This window comes from Colossoma macropomum, unplaced genomic scaffold, assembly GCF_904425465.1.
Source record: "Colossoma macropomum unplaced genomic scaffold, Colossoma_macropomum, whole genome shotgun sequence".
NCBI lineage: Eukaryota > Metazoa > Chordata > Actinopteri > Characiformes > Serrasalmidae > Colossoma > Colossoma macropomum.
Genome location: NW_023494784.1, coordinates 32,111,649 through 32,133,020, shown reverse-complemented (window position 1 = coordinate 32,133,020; position 21,372 = coordinate 32,111,649). Strand labels below are relative to the sequence as shown.

Sequence of the window (21,372 nt, the reverse complement as noted above, 5' to 3'; positions counted from 1 at the left end):
ATTGAGATGAAGACAGTATTCGTCACCAACTTCGCTCACAGTCCTGATAACGTTCACAACAAAAATACTGGTGGCTGCAGAGAATAAACATTGAGGTGCTGCAATCCTATTTCTAGTGGTCTGTTTTAACAAAAGGCAATGAGGGCCACTAAAATCATCGGTGAACAAAAGGGGAAGGGGGGTGTTTGACGGGAGGCTGGCCACTGCGGAAGAATGTGCCAGACAATAGGAGGCTGGACTGACCACAGGCCTCGCGCACACACGAAAACAGTCTCACAACTTTACTGATACTCATGCAGCACCAGTGGTACAAACAAATCCATTCTAGTGAGCCATCATATAATAATGTGTTCATGTAAATACAAAGAAGTTGATGCAAACAAAAGGGATTTTGAATGAATTTTTTATTCAAAAATATTTTTTAATGTCTGATTTTTTAACCCCTTAAATGGTCAAAGTTTTGTTACACACTTCTATAACCTAAGAATAGCTCAGTGAGTTTACATTGAAGTTCCTGTAGTTATAGAATAATAAGCCCTATTCTATCCTTAAGCCTATTTTGTCATTTAAAATATTATACTGATAAAGTAATGCTGTTTTGTTGTCCTAACACAATGTTCACATGTTTAATCTCTTACACAGTCAGATTAGAACAGCAGTTTTGATTGTATTATAATAGTGATGACTAACACTGCTCAGTTCTGGTAAGTCTACTCAGAGCAGCTTCCTGTAAAGCCTTTCTTCTACAAAACAAAGACGAGAGAAATCAGTGAGGCTTGTAATAAAACATCAGTTACTGAATATCAGATGAATTTTCCTGTTTATTACTATCAACAATGTTTCCCCCTTTTTCAAAAAGTTTAGATTATAAAACTGAAACAAAGGACACATTAGGTTTTCTTGACGGTTATGAATGTTTGTATGTATAACTCACTGCAGGTGGAGGGTTCATCTGAACCATCTGCACAGTCAGCACCCTCGTCACAGTACCAGTGTGCAGGAATACAGCGTCCACTCGAGCAACGGAATTCATTCTGGGAACATGTAGAAGTAGCTGAAGAGAGGGGCAGAACAGAGGCTTTCAGTTACAAGCATGCTTGAAAACAGGTTTGCACTGGCTACTTGACCTAAAACCTCTGACACAATTAAATTATTCACCAAACTCAGATTATTTCTAGAAAACCGATCACTTAAACCAAAAGTGAAGTGATGCACTACTGAATTTCACTGTTTAGCTGAAATGAGACTTTCCTTTCTCAAACTATTTTTTACCAGTCCAAAAGTTTTCTACACTGTAAAAAATAAAATGTCAGCTCAATGTAAATTATAAAGTAACTTATTCTACAACTTTTATGGAGTTAACTCAACCTGGGGAAACTAGAGTTCACTCAACCTAATCCCATACATGGCCATGGGCCCACTGGCAGTGTTACACACTTCTATAACCTAAGAACAGCTCAACCAGTTTGCACTGAAGTCCCTGTAGTTACTGAATAATGATCCTTAGTATGTCATAGGCCTGGGATTTTAAGTGGTTAAACTTCATAGTGTAGTCAAAAGTTCACATTTTCAGTTCTGCATGTCAGTTGGGTTAACAATACAGATTTTTTTTACTTAATTTTCCCACTAGCAGGGATTATTTTCATTACACAGTCCCATCAGGCATTTATTCCTCTTGTCCGCATCACTGGGGTTCAAATTCATGACCTCTTGATGTTGGAGCGCACGCTTAGATGGGCTGCACCACTCAGGAACCACTGGAGCTAGGCAGATTTCTGGTGACCATAAATGATTTGCTTTTCTAGTTATAAAGTGAATCACTGAAAACTCACAAACTATACAAATAAAGCCAGCCTGGATTTCACTAGCATTACTTCCTCAAAATGTGGACACTTTTTTGTACTAGTACTCATTTTTCCTAATTTACTACCTCTACTACCTACTCTACTACCTATAAAACAACAGAGCTCATTTACATATATCAGTTTTAAAGACGCAGTAACAACATCATGCTTACTTCTAAGGGATAAAAAGGTGTTGGAAAATGGTCATTAAAAAAATAATTACAAACGGACCTTGACAGAAAAAATAAAATACAAGAAAAATGCAGGATATTGGCCCATTAAGTTTACTGTGTAAACCATGAATCATGTAAATTCAAGGCTCCATTTTTTCCGTGTATGAAAGATTAGCTTCCATGTTATAGCATGAAGCAAGCTTTTCAGAGTGTAGCTAAGTCAAAAACTAATTAAACATGATCACGAAGCAAGTCTAAAAAGCGATTCACCCTCAATTTGCCATGAATTCACTAAACCCAGATTTGTTCCAGCTGACCTTTAACTTATTGGGGAGCTTTCTTGGACACAGATTAAATCTAATCCTGGACTAAAAAGGAAATTTAATAAAGGATTACACCGAAAGTGTAATTCAGTCCAAGATAAGTCTTAATCTGTGTCCAGGAAATTAGCCAATTTTTTATAAAACCTCTAGTAGAGAGGGTGGAGCATAAAAACTACATTCCATTTTCCACAGAGATCAAAACGAGGGTGTCTAAACTGTCAACCCCTTATCACATTAAGCCTGTATGCCAACTCACCGCAGTGTGTGGGGCTTTCATCACTCATGTCTCCACAATCGTTATCCCCATCACACAGGTAAGAGCGTGGGATACAGATGTTGGTGGTCTGGCATTTAGTGTGCTCAGGCTGGCAGGTCCTTTCAGCTGGGACCAAGAGAGCAAAATAAGTCAAATTAATGAGCAAACTAAGATCTTTAAAAACAATTAAAAAATATTCAAACGTGGTTAGTGTAGTGGGTAACATATCTGGCCTTCAAGCTGCAGACAAAGGTTTGATTCTACACCTGGGCAAGCACACTATACTGTATCAATAAGACTCCTAACATTACCTTCTCCTTCGTCTACTTCTATAAAATGATCAAATTGTAATTTGCTCTGGACAAAAGTGTCGGCCAAATGCCATAAATGTAAATGTACAATAGAAAACAGAACTGTTATGATGATTAGAGTAACTGAATATCTACAGTGTATTAAAAACAGCAAAAAATTCTAATTGACTAATTCAAACGATATTAGGGCCACGATTAATTAAACTCAGTTAAAATCATTAACTGAAATTGGTGTTCTTTCTGAATCTGCATTAATTAGTTGACAATTTGCACAATAATGCCTATGTTAAATTCACCTAAGAAGCAGCCTGATGGACACACAGGTAGGTAAGTTATACCTACCAACTTACACCTACACCTACCTAAGCACCTACTTGCTTTTTCTCATTTTGTTGTTTGGCCTTTTTAAAAATCTCTAATTACTCAATTTCATATCATCATTATCTCATATAACTACTTCCATGCTATTGATATAATCAAGTCATAGCCCTAAAGGATATTTCAGCAGAAGATCAGACACCTTTACATCGGACATACCGCAGTTCTGTTCATCTGAGGTTCCATTGTCATAACAGTTATTGATGCCGTTGCACACGTACTCGCGTGCGATGCAGCGGCCGTTGTTGCAGGTGAACTCTGTGTCTGGGTCACATGGGCGAAACACACAGCCTGCCTCATCACTGTTGTCTCCGCAGTCGTTATAGTGATCACAGCGGTAGTGGTATGGCACACACTTGCCGTTTCCACAGGTGAATACAGTGGGCTCACACGTGTGGAAGGCTACCAATGACAACCAGAAGGAGACAGAATGCTTTTATGACACAACAAGCAACAAGACTACAAAACAGTCCTACATGGTGCCCTGCAGCACCGAGTACAGTGTTTTCGCCCACAGAATAGAAACCAGCACACTGATGCTCCAATTGCTCCAAGATCTGTTATGACTGAGCTTTAAAGTGCATAAAAAAGTAGATAGAGTAACTGATAGTCTAGATTTTTCAGGAAGGCACCTGACCAACATGAACACTTGGATTGTGTATGAGTGAAGAAGGGAGTTCTAAAAGACCTGAATTTACCTGATAAGGAAATAAATGCCGCCACTTGTGGGACTGCATGCAAAAGAGCAGTGGATTTCTTTAATGATTAGTAATCTGTAGTGGAAGGTTAAAGTCAAACTAGTCTACAGCTATTCTACAACAGATGACTAGAAAAGGATAATTATACACACCAAAAGCGAAATCACTCTTGGATCCTGGAGAGAAAGATTAAATTGCAGAAATCAGAGAACAGCAAGTGGCAGCCAGTTAGCAAACAGATAAGAAAGAAAAAGAAAAGGCAGACAAGACAGAAAGAGCAAGCATAAAGACCACCCAAGTGTAAAACATATAGATTTGAAACAAAATACTGAGACAAACAGATCAAAATCATTATAGCAGTCCACAAATAAGCCACACTCTTCAAAACAAAAGCTTCTAAACGATTCTTGACTTATGGCATTTTTCCACGAGGCAGTGCAGGGTATGGTTAGAAATCTGTGATCATGCATTTTGTTGTCATTTCCACTATCAAGTAAAGCGTACTTGAGCACTGAATTTGTTTGCCTTTCTTATAGGGCTACCAGGCATAAGCCGGAACGTTTGGGTGAAGCTAGCAAAAGCTTGTCAAAAAATTTGGCTGAACGCAATCGTCACAGACTAGTCAGAATTGCTATGTGTGATTCTCACATAAAACTAAATCAGAATTTGAAGCTCCTCTATTGTTGCTACTGTTGTGCTTACTGTTAACACTAAATTTAAGTGAGAAATTATCTGACCAATCAAACTAAAGAGAACTACTTTTCCGGTTCTGTTATGCCATTGGAAACAGACACATACTCAACCAGGGTACGGACAGTTCTGGATTTTGGTTTGTAACTGTACTGTAGGGCTAAAAAATCATTTTTATATCAAATAGCTATTCTGAAAGTGCAATATTCGAAACACAAGAGCTGCAGTTTTATTATAGCTTACATTCTCTTTAGCAATAAAGAGAAAATTAAGTGAGAAAATTTAACCTAATAGCATGGAGTATGTGAACTGTCTATAGATAGGTTAGACCAATCAGAGGCAACTAAACACATCACAACACAACTAACTGGCAGTCTGGCACAGTATGTTTAGCATTCTTCCAAAAAAAGAGGCCTAGAACTTAATTTATAGAAAAGAATCACAATTGAAATGACAGCTGGATTGCAATTAGATATTTTCCCCAAAACGTTCTGTGTCATGCTGTACCATACTGACCGTTGGAAAAATGCCACAGGATTCAAAAGAAGTTCAAAGAAAAAAATGTAATAGGTAAAAACCTTACATGATGTAGAAGGTTTAAACTTTAAAAAAGGTTCTACACAAACACAGACCTTCTTAAACAGTTAAAGGTTCTTTAAGAAGCCAAAAGGGGTTCTTCTTTGGCATTGCTCAAAAGATCATTTCTGGCACCTTTATTTTTAAGAGCACACTACAAATGATCATGGTCATCCCAGGCAGAGTTAGACCAACAAAGTTAGAACATGTAATGCAATGAACATTTAGAGCATTTTTTCACTAAAGGTGTGTGGAACCTCTTGAAATGAGCGTAACTCTGAAAGCAGAGGGGACACAGCAAAGCCAAAGATAAGATAGGAGACCTCTTAAACTCCAAGGAGCTGTATGTCAGTTCCTCACTCTTTTAAGAATATTTCCTATATATTAGTTTCATAGCAGTTTCCAAATAACTTACAAAAGATACTGATTAAGTCTTAAGATTTATGACTGAATAATAAGACTGGGACTGAAGGGGTTAAGATGGTTTCAGATTATAGGATTAGCTTCTTTGCAACAACAACGTGCCACCAGCAACACAGCTTACCACACACTCTCTCCAGCTCATCACTGCCATCTCCACAGTCATCATCATTGTCACATTTCCACTGCGCACGGATGCAGCGGCCATTCATGCAGGTGAACTGGCCAGGTTGGCAGCGCGTGCCATTATCAGGGATGCAGTATTTGTTGTCAGCCAGGTACCAGCGACCCTCAGATGGACACTGACACTCTGCCCCCTGAGGACCTACGCACAAAGCATCATGTTACTGAGTAACAGTTTTGATTATCTACAAATTGCTCAACATAGTAGTGGTGGTTTTAACCATAACATACCCCACTATAAGCTCAAAGGGAGTTTTTCCAACACTGAAAATGTTATTTTATTAAATCAAGTGAGACAGAAAGTAAACTCAAACATGCATGGGGGTTTCACCAAACATTTATACATACCTTGAGTTGTTAGTTACCCCACATTTATATCTAACACAAACTGATCTACAAACTACTTTGTAATTTTTTAATATTTTGTTTGTCACTAATCTGTAAAAACAGATTTTGGAGTTTAAGGAGAGAGCTAAAGTGAAAGATTGTCAGCAGCTATAGGTATACATTTAAAACTACTCAAAACTGACATCCAATAGTTAAAGAATTTTTAGGCACCTGGAGTGCAGATATGGCTACAGCCTCCATTGAACTGTTGACAGGGGCTGCCGCATTGCTGCTGTTTGCTGTTGGACAGCACGTGGATGTCCATAGGCCGAGACGGAAGGTTCTGAAGCATGACCCTCTGGTCTGAGCCATCGTGCTTGTTGGCTCTGTAGATGCTCCGCGTATTCCAGTCCGTCCAGAAGATATGCTGCCCATACACAGTCATGGCGAATGGGTAGATGGCCGTGCTCACAATGATCTCACGGTTAGCCCCCGTAAGAGAACAACGTTCAATCTTCTGTCTGATTACACAGAAATGAAACAACTTGAGAAAGTTTCAGTCTAACATGCTATCACTAGTAATAAACAATTATTATATTATTATAATAAAAAATAAAATAATAATTTAGGGAAAAAATCAGTAATTAGCAAAAAACAAAGGTTACCACCTTTCTCACTGATTTGTTAGACTATATATCACAAAATGTGTGTACTATCAAAATACAAGCTAGAAGCTAGAAAATCTTACAGGCTGGCATCGGCCCAGTAGAGTCTCTGTTCATCATAGTCCAGGGTAAGGCCATTTGGCCACACCAGACTGGTGTTAACTATCTCAGTCCGGAAATTTCCACCCAGAGTTGCACGCTCGATCTTGGCATTGGTACCCCAGTCAGTCCAGTACATGTACCTGAATCATATACAGAGAAGGATTCTCTTCTAACTATTGAAAAAACATGTAGCACCATATAAAGCTGAACAATTGAGGGGAGAGTGAATCATGAAACACTTTGTTTTTATAAAACCACAAATTCAGTTCATCCAGACACAAAAATGCTGGTGAGTATACATTATGTTAAATAGTACAGACTACTGCTAAATGCTGAGGATAGGAGAAACTTACCCACTGCAGGGGTCAAGCATGATAGCTCGTGGTCTGGGCACATGAGCTATAAGAGTCCTCTGAGATCCATCCACAGCCATGGAGCTGATGGTCTGATTAACATAGTCACTGTAATAGATCCTTTTATTGATCCAGTCATAGGCAATACCATCAGGGGCACCTAGATCTATGTATAAAGAAGAAATACTTTATCATTTATACAGCATAAGCATGATGTACAAGGTTTAGGGCATCAAAAGAAGTATTATTATAACTTAGAACCATTAAATTATCTTTTCCTATGTTTTAAAGACCTACTTTGCACACGCAGTCACAAATGTTAACATATCACTAACCTGGGATTAAAATCAATTTCTTGGAAAATTATGTAGTATGCATCATCAAAAATTTCCGGAATTAACAAATAACGGACTGAATCGTTTCTACCGGCTTTTGCCTCCACCCTATGACAACCAAGACACTACAGACAGAAATGATAATTTTGGTCCAGTCAATCAATTTTTCAGAAGATAAACTGTGTCTTTAACATGCTTAAATATGTAGAAATATGTTCATTGCAGAGTGTTTTGTCAATTTGCATCCACTCACTTGTGAACTGATACAAGTGATCCACTGTCTTATGGACTGATACATATTATTATAGCTGCTTAGATCATTTTCTTTTTCACTTATTTTGAACAAAAAAGAGAAATGATCTAAGCAGCTATATTTTGATTATTTAATTGTTGCATGCGGGCCTCTATGCTCTTTTTGAATTTTGTACTTTGGAAGGTCAACATAACATTACATGTAAAAAACATGTAAAAAGTCATATATCACTGAAAAGATTCTTTCATGTAAAATCGAAATACATTATTCAAATATGTCTATTTTCATTTGCACTAATGACAACATTCACACTAATAGTGTATATTTTCTGAGATCTCACTGGATAATGCAGTTCTGAGGCCCTGGTTCTTAAAACAATGCTTGTCAAAATTAGCTTTACTTTACATTTAGAATAAAAAATCTCAGCTTCTTGAAATGCAGCAATCATTTAATTATATGTTCATTCCTGACCCTATTCTGAAGGATATTACAGTAGGTTATTGCTCATTAAAAGATTTGTGCTAGATTTTATAATAAATGACCTGGAAATCATTTTATACAATTTAACAGTGTGTAGTGTTTTCTTGATTAAATAAAAAAAAATGACGTTTCAATAATCTGCTCTGTAAAAAACTTTTCGGAGTGTTTCTTCACAATGAAATTAACATTTTTATACAAAAAAATTCCAAAAGCTCAATTTGTGCAAATGTATGTATGTTTAGGCAGATAACATCTCATTTTCATATCTGAATATCTAAATTGTTTGGCAAAATGTCCAATAGAAAACAATACATGTAAGACTATCAGTAATAAACTGGCAAAAAAACTGTGATAGCTAGTGTTTTAAAAAATTACTCCAATCACCTGTAGTGTTTCTCCTGAAGGAGTAAATAAAATTAGTACAGCAACAAATTTCAGAAATAAAATGGTGAAATGCATTTCAGTACCTGTAGCCACCACGGTAGCAGGTGAGGTGGGAGATGACAGGCTAACGTAGCTGATCTTGCTCTGTCCTGGTCCAGAGCTCTGAGTGAAGTAGATCCTGTTGTCCAACCTGTCATAATCCAGAGCAATAGAGGTCCGGGCCACGTTGACCACAGGGAAGGGCAATGAGTGGTCTTCAGGGTCCAGCCTTAGAGAGCGAACTGTGCTCTCTGTGGTGTATATGAGGTAATCGTCCCGGGACACCACACAGCTCAGACCATCCACAGCCAGGTTTCCAAAGGCACAGGCACACTTCCTGGTCTGAGTGCCTGGCAGAGCAAAGCATAAATGAGCACAGCCTCCATTAGACTCCAAGCAGGGATTGTTATTGAGCTCCTGAGCTGATCTGGGCTGCATCCTCTGGTCAAAGATCGTGACGTCTCGCAGCATGTTGATGTTGTCTCTGATCACTGATGGCTGGTCAGTATTTCCTGGTTCTTTGCTGGCCTGGAAGACCTTTTTCAAGTTCCTGTCCACCCAGATGATGTTATTCTCAAACACAGTGATGCCATATGGGGTAGGGTAGCGGCTCCCAAACCGTACAATCTCTGTCTCACCCCCATTAGGATGCACCCGGGCGATCATGTCAAGTGAGTCATCCACCCAGTAGATGTATCCGTTCCTGTGGTCCAGAGCCAGTCCCCTTGGTGTGATGATTCCAGACGAGACCAGTACAGTCCGGTTGCTACCGTCCAGGAAAGCCCGCTCAATTTTGGGGTTCTGCCCATAGTCAGCCCAGAAGAGGTATCTGTTTTTGGGGTCTACTACAATATGACGAGGCATGTCCACCTGGGTCTTCAAGAGTACCCGTCGGAAAGTGGTGTTAAGGCGAATGACTTCAATGTACGTCTCTGTTAAAAAGGCGTTTGTGAAGTACAGGTTCCCTGACATATGGAGAAAGAGAATTTTAAGAATTTCACAATGAACACATTTTTAACTACTTGCACAATTGGCAAAAGATATCTCCGAACTGTGGTCCCACAGAATATATATTTATGTTAAATGTCACAGCTATACTGACTTTTCTTATTACACTGTGCACTTCAAAGAGATGGCACAGTTTCATATCAGTTCCATCTGACAGAGATATATACATCAGCATGTACTGTGATTAAGTATATCTTCTGTGAGGATGTGCACTGCCCATTAAAAGTTTGGAGACACCTTGTCTTATTTTGCAATCTGAATCTGTTACTTTTCAATAAGGAAAGAAAACATATCCTCAAAGGTTTTACTCATCAAAGTGTCTTCGTTGGTATGAAGAGGTATAAGAGCAGCTTTTGCCTACATAATGATTTGACTGTTTTCTTTCCCAAACTGTTGTTAAAAGCACATACTAAAAATCTTAAGCTCCAAATGTTGTTTAAACACCTGAGGAGATAAAATGTGTGGAGTTGGCAAGGTGTCCTAAGACAGTGACTGTTACTGTTTTATACTACTGTTATAAATTTTAGACAACAACTGTCTAAAGTGGTTGCCTGCTGTGTTTGACTGCACAGTGAAGTTTTATTTATGGGAAAATATTTGGGAGATTATTGACTTTACGTTTTTGTTAGCAACTTAAGCATCGTAGCTCCATTGCTAATCTAAAGATGTAAAATTTGGACTTTAAACATGCCTTAGCTGATCGACTCCATCTGGGATAAGAGGAAAATTGTGTACCTTTTGAAATTTCACTGAACCATTCTTTTAAATACACTTTGAAAAGTTAATTTTGATGGGTAGTTTATGTTATGTTTCATTTGAGTTGTATTATACTGTCAAAGCACAGAGCCGAATTACAACAGCCACACACCTGCCGCCCAGTCCACAGCGATGCCTCGGATTCCATTGCGCCCGATCCCAGAGGTAACGATGCTGCGGAATCCAGATCCGTCTGGCTTGATCCGACGAATTCCGTTCTGAGAGGCAACAGTGCTGCTGAAGTCACACCAGTACACAAACCCAGATTCCATGTGCACGTCCACATGCAGAACATTACGACCTATAGTGTACACACAAACACACAGACTACTGCACTGGCCAAATTGACAAATCGACAGCTACTAAAAAATCAAGTGCAGGTAACAGCACAGTATCTAAATATATTATTGATTATGTAATCAAACTATTACGAAACCATGTCACTTACAGGGTAATACATAACTCCTTACACATTAAAAAGCAAATAAATACTTAAAATAGCGATAGACCTTTCCAAAAAATCTGTTCTGAATAAAGTTTCAGCTCCATTATACAAAATAATTGTAATATACTATTTGTCACTGCTACACTCACCTCTCCCTGCCACAGGAACCATGGCCTCAGAATGATCAGCTCCCTCCAAACTGAATCCCTTGATGGCCGTCAGCATAGAAATGACCACGTAGGACTGGAATGGAGCACAGGTTCTGTTATCAGGCTTGAGTCTGAAGCCTGTAGCGCAGGCACAGGAGAACAGGCCTCCGGGACGAGGAAGACACAGCTGCTCACACACACCTTCATTATTACTGCAGCCATTGGAAGAGCCTGCGGAGGCTAGAGAGAGAGAGAGAGAGAGAGAGAGAGAGAGAGAGAGAAGGAGAAAGGTAAAGAGAGAGAGGGAGAGAGAGATTTTACAAATATGTAGGTCCAGTATCATCTAATGAATCAAACCATTTCTTAACATTCTTATGCAGTAAGTTGTATTGAACATTTTGTATACAGTCCATTATCAACACATTATAAAAAATTATCATATACATTTACAATCTTGCAGCAACAGTGCTATGAAAGTATTTGCTTCAACTCTAATTGTAGCCTCCCCTGGTTTTAGCTGGACAAAGCTGCACAAAAAGCACCGTTCAGTGCCAGAGTAATGAACCTGTCCATTGATCATGAAACAAAGGGACACTGAGCCTACCCTGCAAAAAGCGTCATTCTGAGACAGAGAGGAACAAATTGGTAAAGTGATCCTTTGTTTAAAGTCATTACTTCCTGGTAATTGCTACATGGCTATCTGGGATAAGATGACTTCCAGAAAAGACCATAAGGCCGTCCTGATAAGAATCAGGTGGCTCAGAGGGCCAAAAAATCCCACAGATCAGATCAGAGCAGATTATAAACTCATAACAGATGTTTAATGACTTATACTTACTCTCTCTGTAGTGCACTTTGAGTACTCTGAGACCGGCTACATTGTCCCGCAGCACAATTTTGTTGGCTCCTGTGGCTTTGTCCACACGTTCAATCACCTCAAAGTCCCTATCAGTGAAGTACAGGTAGTCCCTGTGCACAGCCACACCCCACGGATGAGAAAGGCCAGCAACCACAGTGATGCGGTTTGACCCGTTTGGATCTCCTCTCTCAATCTGTTTGGAGGTTTAGAACAATAATACAACAATAGAAAAATTGCTATTGAATAATAGCAACAATGGTTATTTATTAATGCTTAAGTACTTTTTAACTAAGCATTAACTCAACTGTTATCAAAGTAGTTCTTCAATAATTACTCCTCATTATAATACACTACTATATTAAACTACATTTCACTACAATAAATTACTATATTCATCAAAGTTGAATGATTTACAAATCTTGAACCACTGTGATAACTACATGTGTAAGATTTCCTTAATTAATGCTTAAGTACAAACCAACAAGCAGGTTTTAATTAACTGAAGCTTAAGTACTAAATGTGTAATAAAGTTATTAACAGTAAAGCCATGAAAGATTATCCTACCAGGATAAGTTCTGGTATGTAACAGAATCATAATATCAAACATAAACAACCAGTAACTCCATGTTTTTTTAAATAATTACTAGTGGTCTTATTGCATGAGTAAAGTTTTGTGAATAACATTAATAGCTCAAGACTGGATGCCAAGTCATTACACTTTGTAAGCATAGTATTTATAGTAGTAGTCACAGTAATGAGTAATTTATGAACTTGACTAGTGACTGACTGGTTTAAAAGTACATAAGCAGTAATTAAGGAAACTTGAAACATGTAGTTACTGTAGTGATTCAAGATTGATTACTAAAATGTAACACTTTCTATAGCACTGAGGTGCATTATATTGAGGTATAACTGATGGAGAACTGGTAGGGTAACTCTTGATTACTTATTACTAAGTTAGTAAGTACTTAAGCAATAGTTAAGGAATCATTAAACACGTAGCTATCTAATTTTTCAAGATTATTAAATTACTACACTCTTTACAATCAGCAGTCATTGATAAAGTACTACTATGTTAATACTTGCTTACCTACTGTCAAGTTAATAACTACTTAAGCACTATTTAAGGATCCATATTGTAAAGTGTTCCCAAAAAACAACTGCTGGCAGAAGTAAATGTAACTAACCACTCCAGACCCCGTGACGGCCCAGTAGAGTTTGTTCTCTTTGATGTCAATAGTGATAAACTCCACATGGTCCAGGTTGTTGGTGTAGAGGATAACTGAGTTAGAACCGTCCATGTCTGCACATGCCACCTTGGCTGGAATGCCGCTCTCTGTTCCATGATCTGTCCAGTACATCTTCCTGTAACACATCACATGAAGCAAGTTGAGAATCTACCAAATATAAAACATTATAAGTTCTACTACTTCCAACAAATTCACCCCACATAAAAATATGGATGTATTAGGTGAGACTGACATTATACCACATTCACCAGCCAGTTTATTAGAAACACCTATACTGTGGTCTGTTTCTGAGCACAGAATGGCTGCGGCCACTCTCACCAGTGACACTGATGTGTAAAGACTCCAACAATGCTGCCGTGATACACCCACACAATACCTTATTTCTACCACGTCAGTTTCACTGCTGTAATAAAAATGGTCCACCACCCAAATAACAGCGGTCAACAACAGTCCAGTGATCAGGAACTGACCAATGATGAATGAGATCATGTTAGAGAGTGGCTAACAAAATGTGAATGGCTACATATGACCTACAGTCTGTTACGGTACAACTATATACAGTTGTATGCAAAGGTTTGAACACCCCTGGTCAAACTGCATGTTTTAAAAGTGAAAATAACACATCATCCACAGGAACACACTTAAATATGGCAATTTGCTGCATAATTTCTATTTATTTGCTGAGTTTAACACATTGGAAAAAGATAAAATAAAAGATAAAAACAGGCCACACTTTGTGTTTTATATTTTCCCAATATCTTAAATTCAGTAATTAAAAAACAGTAATTACAGAAGCGTGTTCTCTGTAGAGAATGTGTACTTATTTTCACTTAGAAAATTAATAAAGTATAATTTGTCCAGGGATACCTAAATGTCTGCATACAAGTGTATGTAGACCTGTAAAAAGAGGCCAGTGAGTGTAAATCACTCTCATGATTACACAGTTACATTACATAGTTTCAAAGCAGTTACTAAACATTAAATCTCAAGGCTAATAACATGTAACACACCTGCAGTTTAAAGGGTTAAAGTGAATAGTAAAGTGGTGTGTATCAGCTTTCAAGTCAACATGAAATTTAGAACAACTGCTAAACTGATGCATTCTACACTAAGCATGGCTGCTTATTTGATGCTTTTAAAGTGAGTGCACTCTTCAGTTCCACAGACTAGGATTTCCGGCAGCGTTTCTGTGAGCTGGGTGAGCATGAAGTCACACTGACAGAGCCCAGTGAATATGGGGATCAGCTTCTGTGCCAGGTCACTGCTAAACTGGGGCTTACCCACGTGCCGGGTCCACAGCTATGCCAACTGGGGTGCCTGCGCCAGTTGGGGTACCATTGTTAGTGAGGAGAGTCTTCCTGTACTGCACTTCGCCTTTCAGCCTCAGTACCTAAATGAACAGTTGCAAAAGAAACATTTGTCACACAACATTTACAGTGTAAAAGAATAGTTATTTTTGAAAGAGGCACAAAGTTTACCTGAAATTGATCAAATAAATGGTCCAATTGACACAAGTATTAAGTTGAGCACTGACCGTAAGAGTACCTCACCTCTATGGACTGTGTGGCTGGGTTGGTGTAGTATAGATTTTGAGACATCCAGTCAAGAGCCAATCCCACTGGAGATCCCAAGATAGCCGCTGGAGCAAACTCAGTCCTGTTAGTGCCATCTGACCTAACCCTGTGGATCTCCCCCTATGTAGGAGACAGATTTATCAACGCAACAATTTTTTTTCCAGTTAATGGTAATCAGGTCAGTGATGGCTTAAAAACATTTGAACATTTAACGAAACAACACTGTAACAGAGTTCGGCATTTAAAACTCTAATTTGTGAATGACTAATTAAAGAAACATCTCAGGCTTACAGGGTGTTCAACCCAGTAGATCATCTGCTCAGTATCATCAAAGTCCACATCGTATCCATTTTGCAGCCCAGCAACAGGCACCATAGCATCATTGCTCTTATCGTCTGGGTTGAGGGAAATACCATAAATGATGCTGTCCCTAACAACCACCAGGAACGGTTCGTCCACTGTAAGATAGCATTATGCAAGGACCATGTCAGTTGCCTACTCATACTTAATAAAAATGTATCAATCGCATTATAATAGAGATTCACATTCAGTGACAAGGCTATATGGTTTTATGACTTTATTTCTTACCCTTCAATGTTTAAATAATATTGTAGGGCAAGAAATAAACTCATTATTTAGGCATTGCATGGCATTTCTTGCCATACAATGCAACCCCTTAATACACATTTCTATGACCTAAGAAAAGCCCCATTATTTTGCATTGAAGTCCCTGTAGTTAATGAATAATAAGCCTTAGTAGGTAATACGCCTGGAATGTTAAGGGGCTAAATAACAGACTGACTATAGGTCACCAAACTTCAAGATTTTCATAAGACTGACACACACTTATAGGAAACAGTGAAAGTTCTCTACAGAGAGCACGTTCTGCTGTGTCATCAGAGATTAGGATCAGTGGGCACTCACTCATTCTCTTTCTGGGGTAATCATTCATCTCTTAGTAGAAAATGTGCTTGACATCGCTGAGAAAAGTTGAAACCTGAGAGGGGCTGGACAGGTGCCCTAAAAAGGACCCACTAGATTTAAGATTAAAGCTCTCTTGTCTGTGCTCAACCATAACCATAAGCTGAGCTCAGACCTTTTACGATTGTAAATATTTGCCCTCAGAGAGGGGGAGATTATGGAGTAAATTGAAAATGGGATGCTGTTGACAAGATCTTCTTCTCATGAAGCACAGCACATATCCAGTGTCACTGTGGAATACTTCATTCAGCCAGTGAAAAGGAGATTAACTGGGGTGAGGCCAAAGTGAAAGACACAGCCACATTCAGATAAGGCAAAAATGTATAGAAAAAAAAATTCACAAATGACTTAATGGAGAGTAAACTAACTACTACTCCTATTAACATTTTGGACTTTCCTCATAAGATAATAACCAACTTATGAAATATGTGGTATAATACATTAAAGAGGCAAATAAAAAGTACTTCTGAAGGAATTGACAGGTGGTTTTCTTGTGGTTGGTGTGTCATACCTCTATTACAGGTCACCTGGTCAGGTAACAGTGTCCAGCCTGAGGGACAGGCACAGGAGTAAAACCTGGGGCCAGATGCGGAGAGCAGGCAGATGTGGGTGCAGGAACTCCCTGCGCATGAGTTGTCACCTGCCCAGGAAAAAAAAACACAATCAGAAGAGACAAATCACTTATGAAAATCTATAGGTCAGAAGCACAAAACTGAGGTGATAATGGCACATTTCTCTTTAACAGTCATTTAATTGTTGACTCATTAATGCACCAAATGTATTTAGACATATACTGACTATGTTTGCATTAAGAACTGTTGGCCTTAAAGCCCCATCACTGTTAAAACCCAATCACCTACATATGTGGTTTCTGTACTCCAGTTTTATGCAACATAAACAGGGCTGTTTTGGCAGGACTGTCGAAAACGCTTAGTTGTACCTGCTGGCTGTCTGGCCGGATGCATTGCCACCAGACCCATGGGCTGGGGCAGGTTATACAGCATCACCGTCTGGTTCTCTCCATGCCACTTGTTGGCCCGGATCACACGATTGACATATCTGTCAGTCCAGTACACAAAATCCTCAAAAATGGTAATTGCATGGGGGTGTTGTAGTACCTTTTCATTGAGAGACAAGAGACGGATTTTATTCACATGGGTTAAGGGCATAAATAATTGCACGAGTAAGCAATGCAAAAAAAAAAAAAATCTCACCAGATCGCTGGCAAGAACTTGTTTCCGGTTGTTTCCATCATAATCACAGTAGTCAATGAAATCCAGGTAAGCATCAGCGAAGTAGAGCAGACTGTTGGGATAGTCTATGGTCAGACCGTTGGGCCAATAGAGCTTGTTGCTGATAATGGTGGTTCTCAGTGTGCCATCCATGCTGGCTCTCTCGATGCGAGGGTTTCTTCCCCAGTCCGTCCAAAACATGAGGTGAGCACTGAAACCCAGACACAACTGTAAAACAGTTTTCACTCATTCTTACTAAATGACAAGGCACCACTGAAAAGCAGCGTGTTGAGTTGTGAGTTTCCTAGAAATTTTCTATTGATTCCTTTGAATGCATGAATGGACAAAATCCATGGTCAGCCTACAGATGCATTCTTACATAGCAACTGTTGCTAGATTGGACATCACAGGATGCTGGCAAAATCCTAATCAACCTGAGAAATTTAACATATTCATATTTATAATTTTTGTTTATTTACAGAATTTTTGTCAAGTACAAACATGTTGAGTTTCCAGTTTAAAGTAGTACAATACGGCTGGATGGTGTTGCTACAGTTAATCAAAAATGCCACATTTGCCACCATGACATCTTTAGCTTTAATACATAATAAAACAACTTTAAATAATATAACAGTGTCATGTTACTGTAACAATTAATTGACATGATGGCTAACAGGAGTACACAAAAATCAGCATGTGATACAAGCTGTCATGACATCAAACATTATGTTATCTGTAATTACACTTATTGTTAATGGTAACATGACATAGTTACATTACTAAAGAAAATCTGTCATTTATGACAGCATATAACTGCCTTGATATGTTTATGGCATGGTTATGTTAATGTTATGCAGCAAAAAATAGTTTTACTAGCTCTCACTGTATTTGACAGTGGTCAGTGTCTGTATATCACCGAGCTTACCCATTGCTGGGGTCCAGCACAAGGCCCCTTGGATTTGAGACATTCTGACTAACAAGCACTGTTCTATGGGAACCGTCCAGTTTGGCCACCTCTACAGTCTCCAGAACGTAATCGGTCCAGTACAGGTTTCTACCGACCCAGTCGACTGCAAGGCTCTCAGTGACCGTCACACCACTGTCAAAGATCTGTAAGTGTAAAGAGAGGCTGTCGGTTGTGTAATCTGCTTTGTAAGACAATGTAAAAAACTTCAGTAACTACTAGATCTAAAAGCAATGATGATTGTTTATGGCCATGTCTTGAAGCTTTTGCTTTAAATAGTAGCTTTTGAAATATTTAGCTCTCACTGAAGCCCTGCTGCACCCATACCACAGTCCTGTCACTGCCATTCTTATGTGCACTCCATATTCTGTCCTGGGTAGTATCAGACCAGTACACACGGTCCGTCACTGAGTCAAAATCCACCGCCACAATGTTACGACCATCTCGGACAAGGGAGCGCACCACATTCGGCTGAGAGATGATGTCATCGGATATGATCTGATTACGACTGGCCACCAGCAGGATTGCTTCTCGAGATCCTGTCAGATTGTGAAAAGAAACATCTATGTGATACAAAGAAGTACAAATTCACTTTTTCAGCATGTTCCTGCTATCGGTCCAATGGTTCAGAGACAATGAAAGAAGTCTCTGAACAGCCACACAGAAGCACAAAAAGAAGCACTGTTGTGGAATAATGTTCAGAAAAAAGGTATATCAAATTACAGCATTTTTCAGCTGGTTATCTCTGTGGTGGATGGGTCCATGTGAGTAGTGAGGCTCATAAACAAGCCTTTGTCCGATTATTAAGACCTAATTACCCCATGCGAAAGTTTGTGACTGACATATATGTTATTTGTCTTATCTGTAGTAATCTGATCAGAGGGCACAAGGGCAGCGGCAGAAAGACAGGAGCTCCTCTCACATCATGCATGGCTCCGCTCCGCCAATTTCTGTTCTCTAACCATCATCACACATCAAAAAAACACAGGTGTGCCTATCCTATTTCTGTTCAAGAAAACATTGCATACCAAGGAAATGGGCAAAGATGGGCCCAGATGTTTATTTCTGTTGTTTAGGTCTATAGCACAAGTTTGTTTTAGTATAGTGTCAGGATGTGGGGTAATACATATGTCTCTTTTAAAGACATGTAAAGTGACAAATGCGGCATGTATAAGATTCCTAAAAGGCCCAGGTGACCTCAGTTTTGGATGATGATGACTAGAGGAAAGGATCAAATACCTTTTAAAGAGTGTTCAATACTGGAGGACAGATGGACAGAGCTCCAGTCACAAAGACTGCTCAACTTGTAGTGTTTCAGTAGGAACAACGACTAAAGTAAATCTGCATTTACATCTAAAGGAAAGGCATCAATAAATAGGGCTATAATTTGCAGAAGAAACATTTCTATCCTGGTGAGAGTGGCTTCTTCCAGAACAGCAATGCTCCCTTACACAGGCTATGAGGGGTCGCTGAATAGTATATGAATAAGTATAAAAATGATGTAAATCATATGCTATGGCTTTGACGGTCACCAGATCTCAAACCAGTTTAACAACTTTGAGAGATTTTGGACATTAGACAGCACTCTCCATCACAATCAGAATAATGTTCTTTCCCCCAGTACAGTTCCAGACACTTGTAGAACACCTTAATAAGATACACATCGTTTTTTCCTTTAATATGTCATGTGTAATGTAGTTACATATGAATGTAACTACCAATATGTAACAACCATTTTCTAAGTGCAACCCTACATTTATGCCTAACAATAAAGACAAGTTTACTGCTTTTTAAACATTTTGTATAATTAAATGGTTAAGATGTAAATAAAGTCATTCAGAGTGGTCTGATGTGAAATATACTATTCCATACCATGTACAATGTATTTAGTTCCTCTAAAAAGCTTCCTCACAGAAAGTAATTACATGAAATGGATACAAATATGCTGCCTGATGCCTAAAACATATTCATGGTGAAGAGGTTCATGCAGGGTGTTGTAAGGTAACAAAAATGTATTTTCTCAGTATTAATAAGATTTTACCATTTTCACCATTACATATAAAAAGTCAGAAGATGCATGTAGGTTTACTGGTTATTTTAGGTAGTAAATAAAATGGCTATATTTGCATAACGTATATTGTGGTTCCTATCACAACTACTTTGAAGAAATCAGGGTCATTTCTCTACAATGATCCTACAATGAATTGTTTCATATCCAACTACTCTGAATGACTTTGTTGACATCTAAACAATTACCTGCAGTAATTTAACCTCAGTTAAATGGTTTTGTCCTTTTGGTTTTAAAAAATTAAAAATATAACTTTGAAAAAAGCACTTTGCAACATTGGGACCACTTTGCTGGTCCTGTAGGTTAGTCCTGTTTTTCTTGAGTATTCGTATAAAGTCAGGACATTTTTTTAGGAAAATTAACACACACATACACACACACACACACACACACACACACACACACACCTGAAGCTTTGCAGGTCCGTCCATCTGTCTCAAGTGTGTATCCTTCCTGGCAATGGCACCGAAATGAGCCTCTTTCATTGAAACAATGCTGGCTGCACAGGCCACGGGGAACACACTCATCTATATCCTCACACGTCTTTGAGTCATTGCTTAGTTGATAGCCCATTGGACACGTGCACTGAGCCCCAAATGGACCCTGGATACAGCCGTGAGTGCAGCCTGCATTGTTGTCTGAACAACTCTCTTGGTCTAAAGAGAGAAGGAAAGAAAATAAAAGGTCTTGAAATGTCTTTAAAGCATGCGTTTCACCATCAGCTTTTCCCATAATAGTTGTACCTACTGTAGATTTGGTATATTATGAATGCTATGACTTATACTTATGTAATGAACTATGCTTGTAAAGTGTACGCATTATGTATCATCCTACAGCACAGTATTTAAGACTATTAGGCACTGCACTACACACTTTTTTACTACATTCTACAAACAATTGCAGGTATAATGACACTCTGTCTATAATTGGGCAGTTAGTGAGCATAGTGAGGCAGACACTGGGGTAAATCTGGACTACATGCAGAGGATTGTGGATGATTGAGGATTTGGCCTACCTGGTAAAGGCTCATCTGAGAACAGTGAGGGGAGCATGGAAAAGGGAAATCACAGATCACTTTTAAGTTAATTACCAGATCAGAGCCACACATGCATGATTTGAAACAAGATTTGTCATGTGAAGTTCTTAATTCAAAAACACATAATATGACGCACAGGTAGAAACAGCAGATCTTGTTCACAAATTAAAAAAACAAACATTAATTTCAATAAGACATTATAACTTCATTATTTGACCAAAGAGAAGAAAACATCAGCCACACAAACATTTGTTGTAATG

General features: G+C 38.7%; 1 protein-coding gene across 2 annotated transcripts in view; it reads right to left on the bottom strand.

The window, feature by feature from the left end:
- lrp2a (low density lipoprotein receptor-related protein 2a) overlaps positions 1-21,372 on the bottom strand; it is a 78,295-nt gene that overhangs the window by 27,701 nt on the left and 29,222 nt on the right. For both annotated transcript variants that reach the window (XM_036568896.1, XM_036568906.1), the window contains 21 exons: positions 20,484-20,732; positions 18,336-18,547; positions 17,970-18,154; positions 17,027-17,255; positions 16,753-16,930; positions 16,324-16,452; positions 15,123-15,289; positions 14,808-14,951; positions 14,538-14,647; positions 13,195-13,372; positions 11,987-12,200; positions 11,149-11,388; positions 10,667-10,855; positions 8,835-9,755; positions 7,300-7,465; positions 6,928-7,086; positions 6,411-6,700; positions 5,794-5,994; positions 3,445-3,687; positions 2,597-2,722; positions 935-1,054 (listed from right to left, as the gene is read on the bottom strand). In XM_036568896.1, the coding sequence (XP_036424789.1) occupies positions 935-1,054; positions 2,597-2,722; positions 3,445-3,687; positions 5,794-5,994; positions 6,411-6,700; positions 6,928-7,086; positions 7,300-7,465; positions 8,835-9,755; positions 10,667-10,855; positions 11,149-11,388; positions 11,987-12,200; positions 13,195-13,372; positions 14,538-14,647; positions 14,808-14,951; positions 15,123-15,289; positions 16,324-16,452; positions 16,753-16,930; positions 17,027-17,255; positions 17,970-18,154; positions 18,336-18,547; positions 20,484-20,732 (4,650 nt within the window). The remainder of the gene's footprint in view (positions 1-934; positions 1,055-2,596; positions 2,723-3,444; positions 3,688-5,793; positions 5,995-6,410; positions 6,701-6,927; positions 7,087-7,299; positions 7,466-8,834; positions 9,756-10,666; positions 10,856-11,148; positions 11,389-11,986; positions 12,201-13,194; positions 13,373-14,537; positions 14,648-14,807; positions 14,952-15,122; positions 15,290-16,323; positions 16,453-16,752; positions 16,931-17,026; positions 17,256-17,969; positions 18,155-18,335; positions 18,548-20,483; positions 20,733-21,372) is intronic.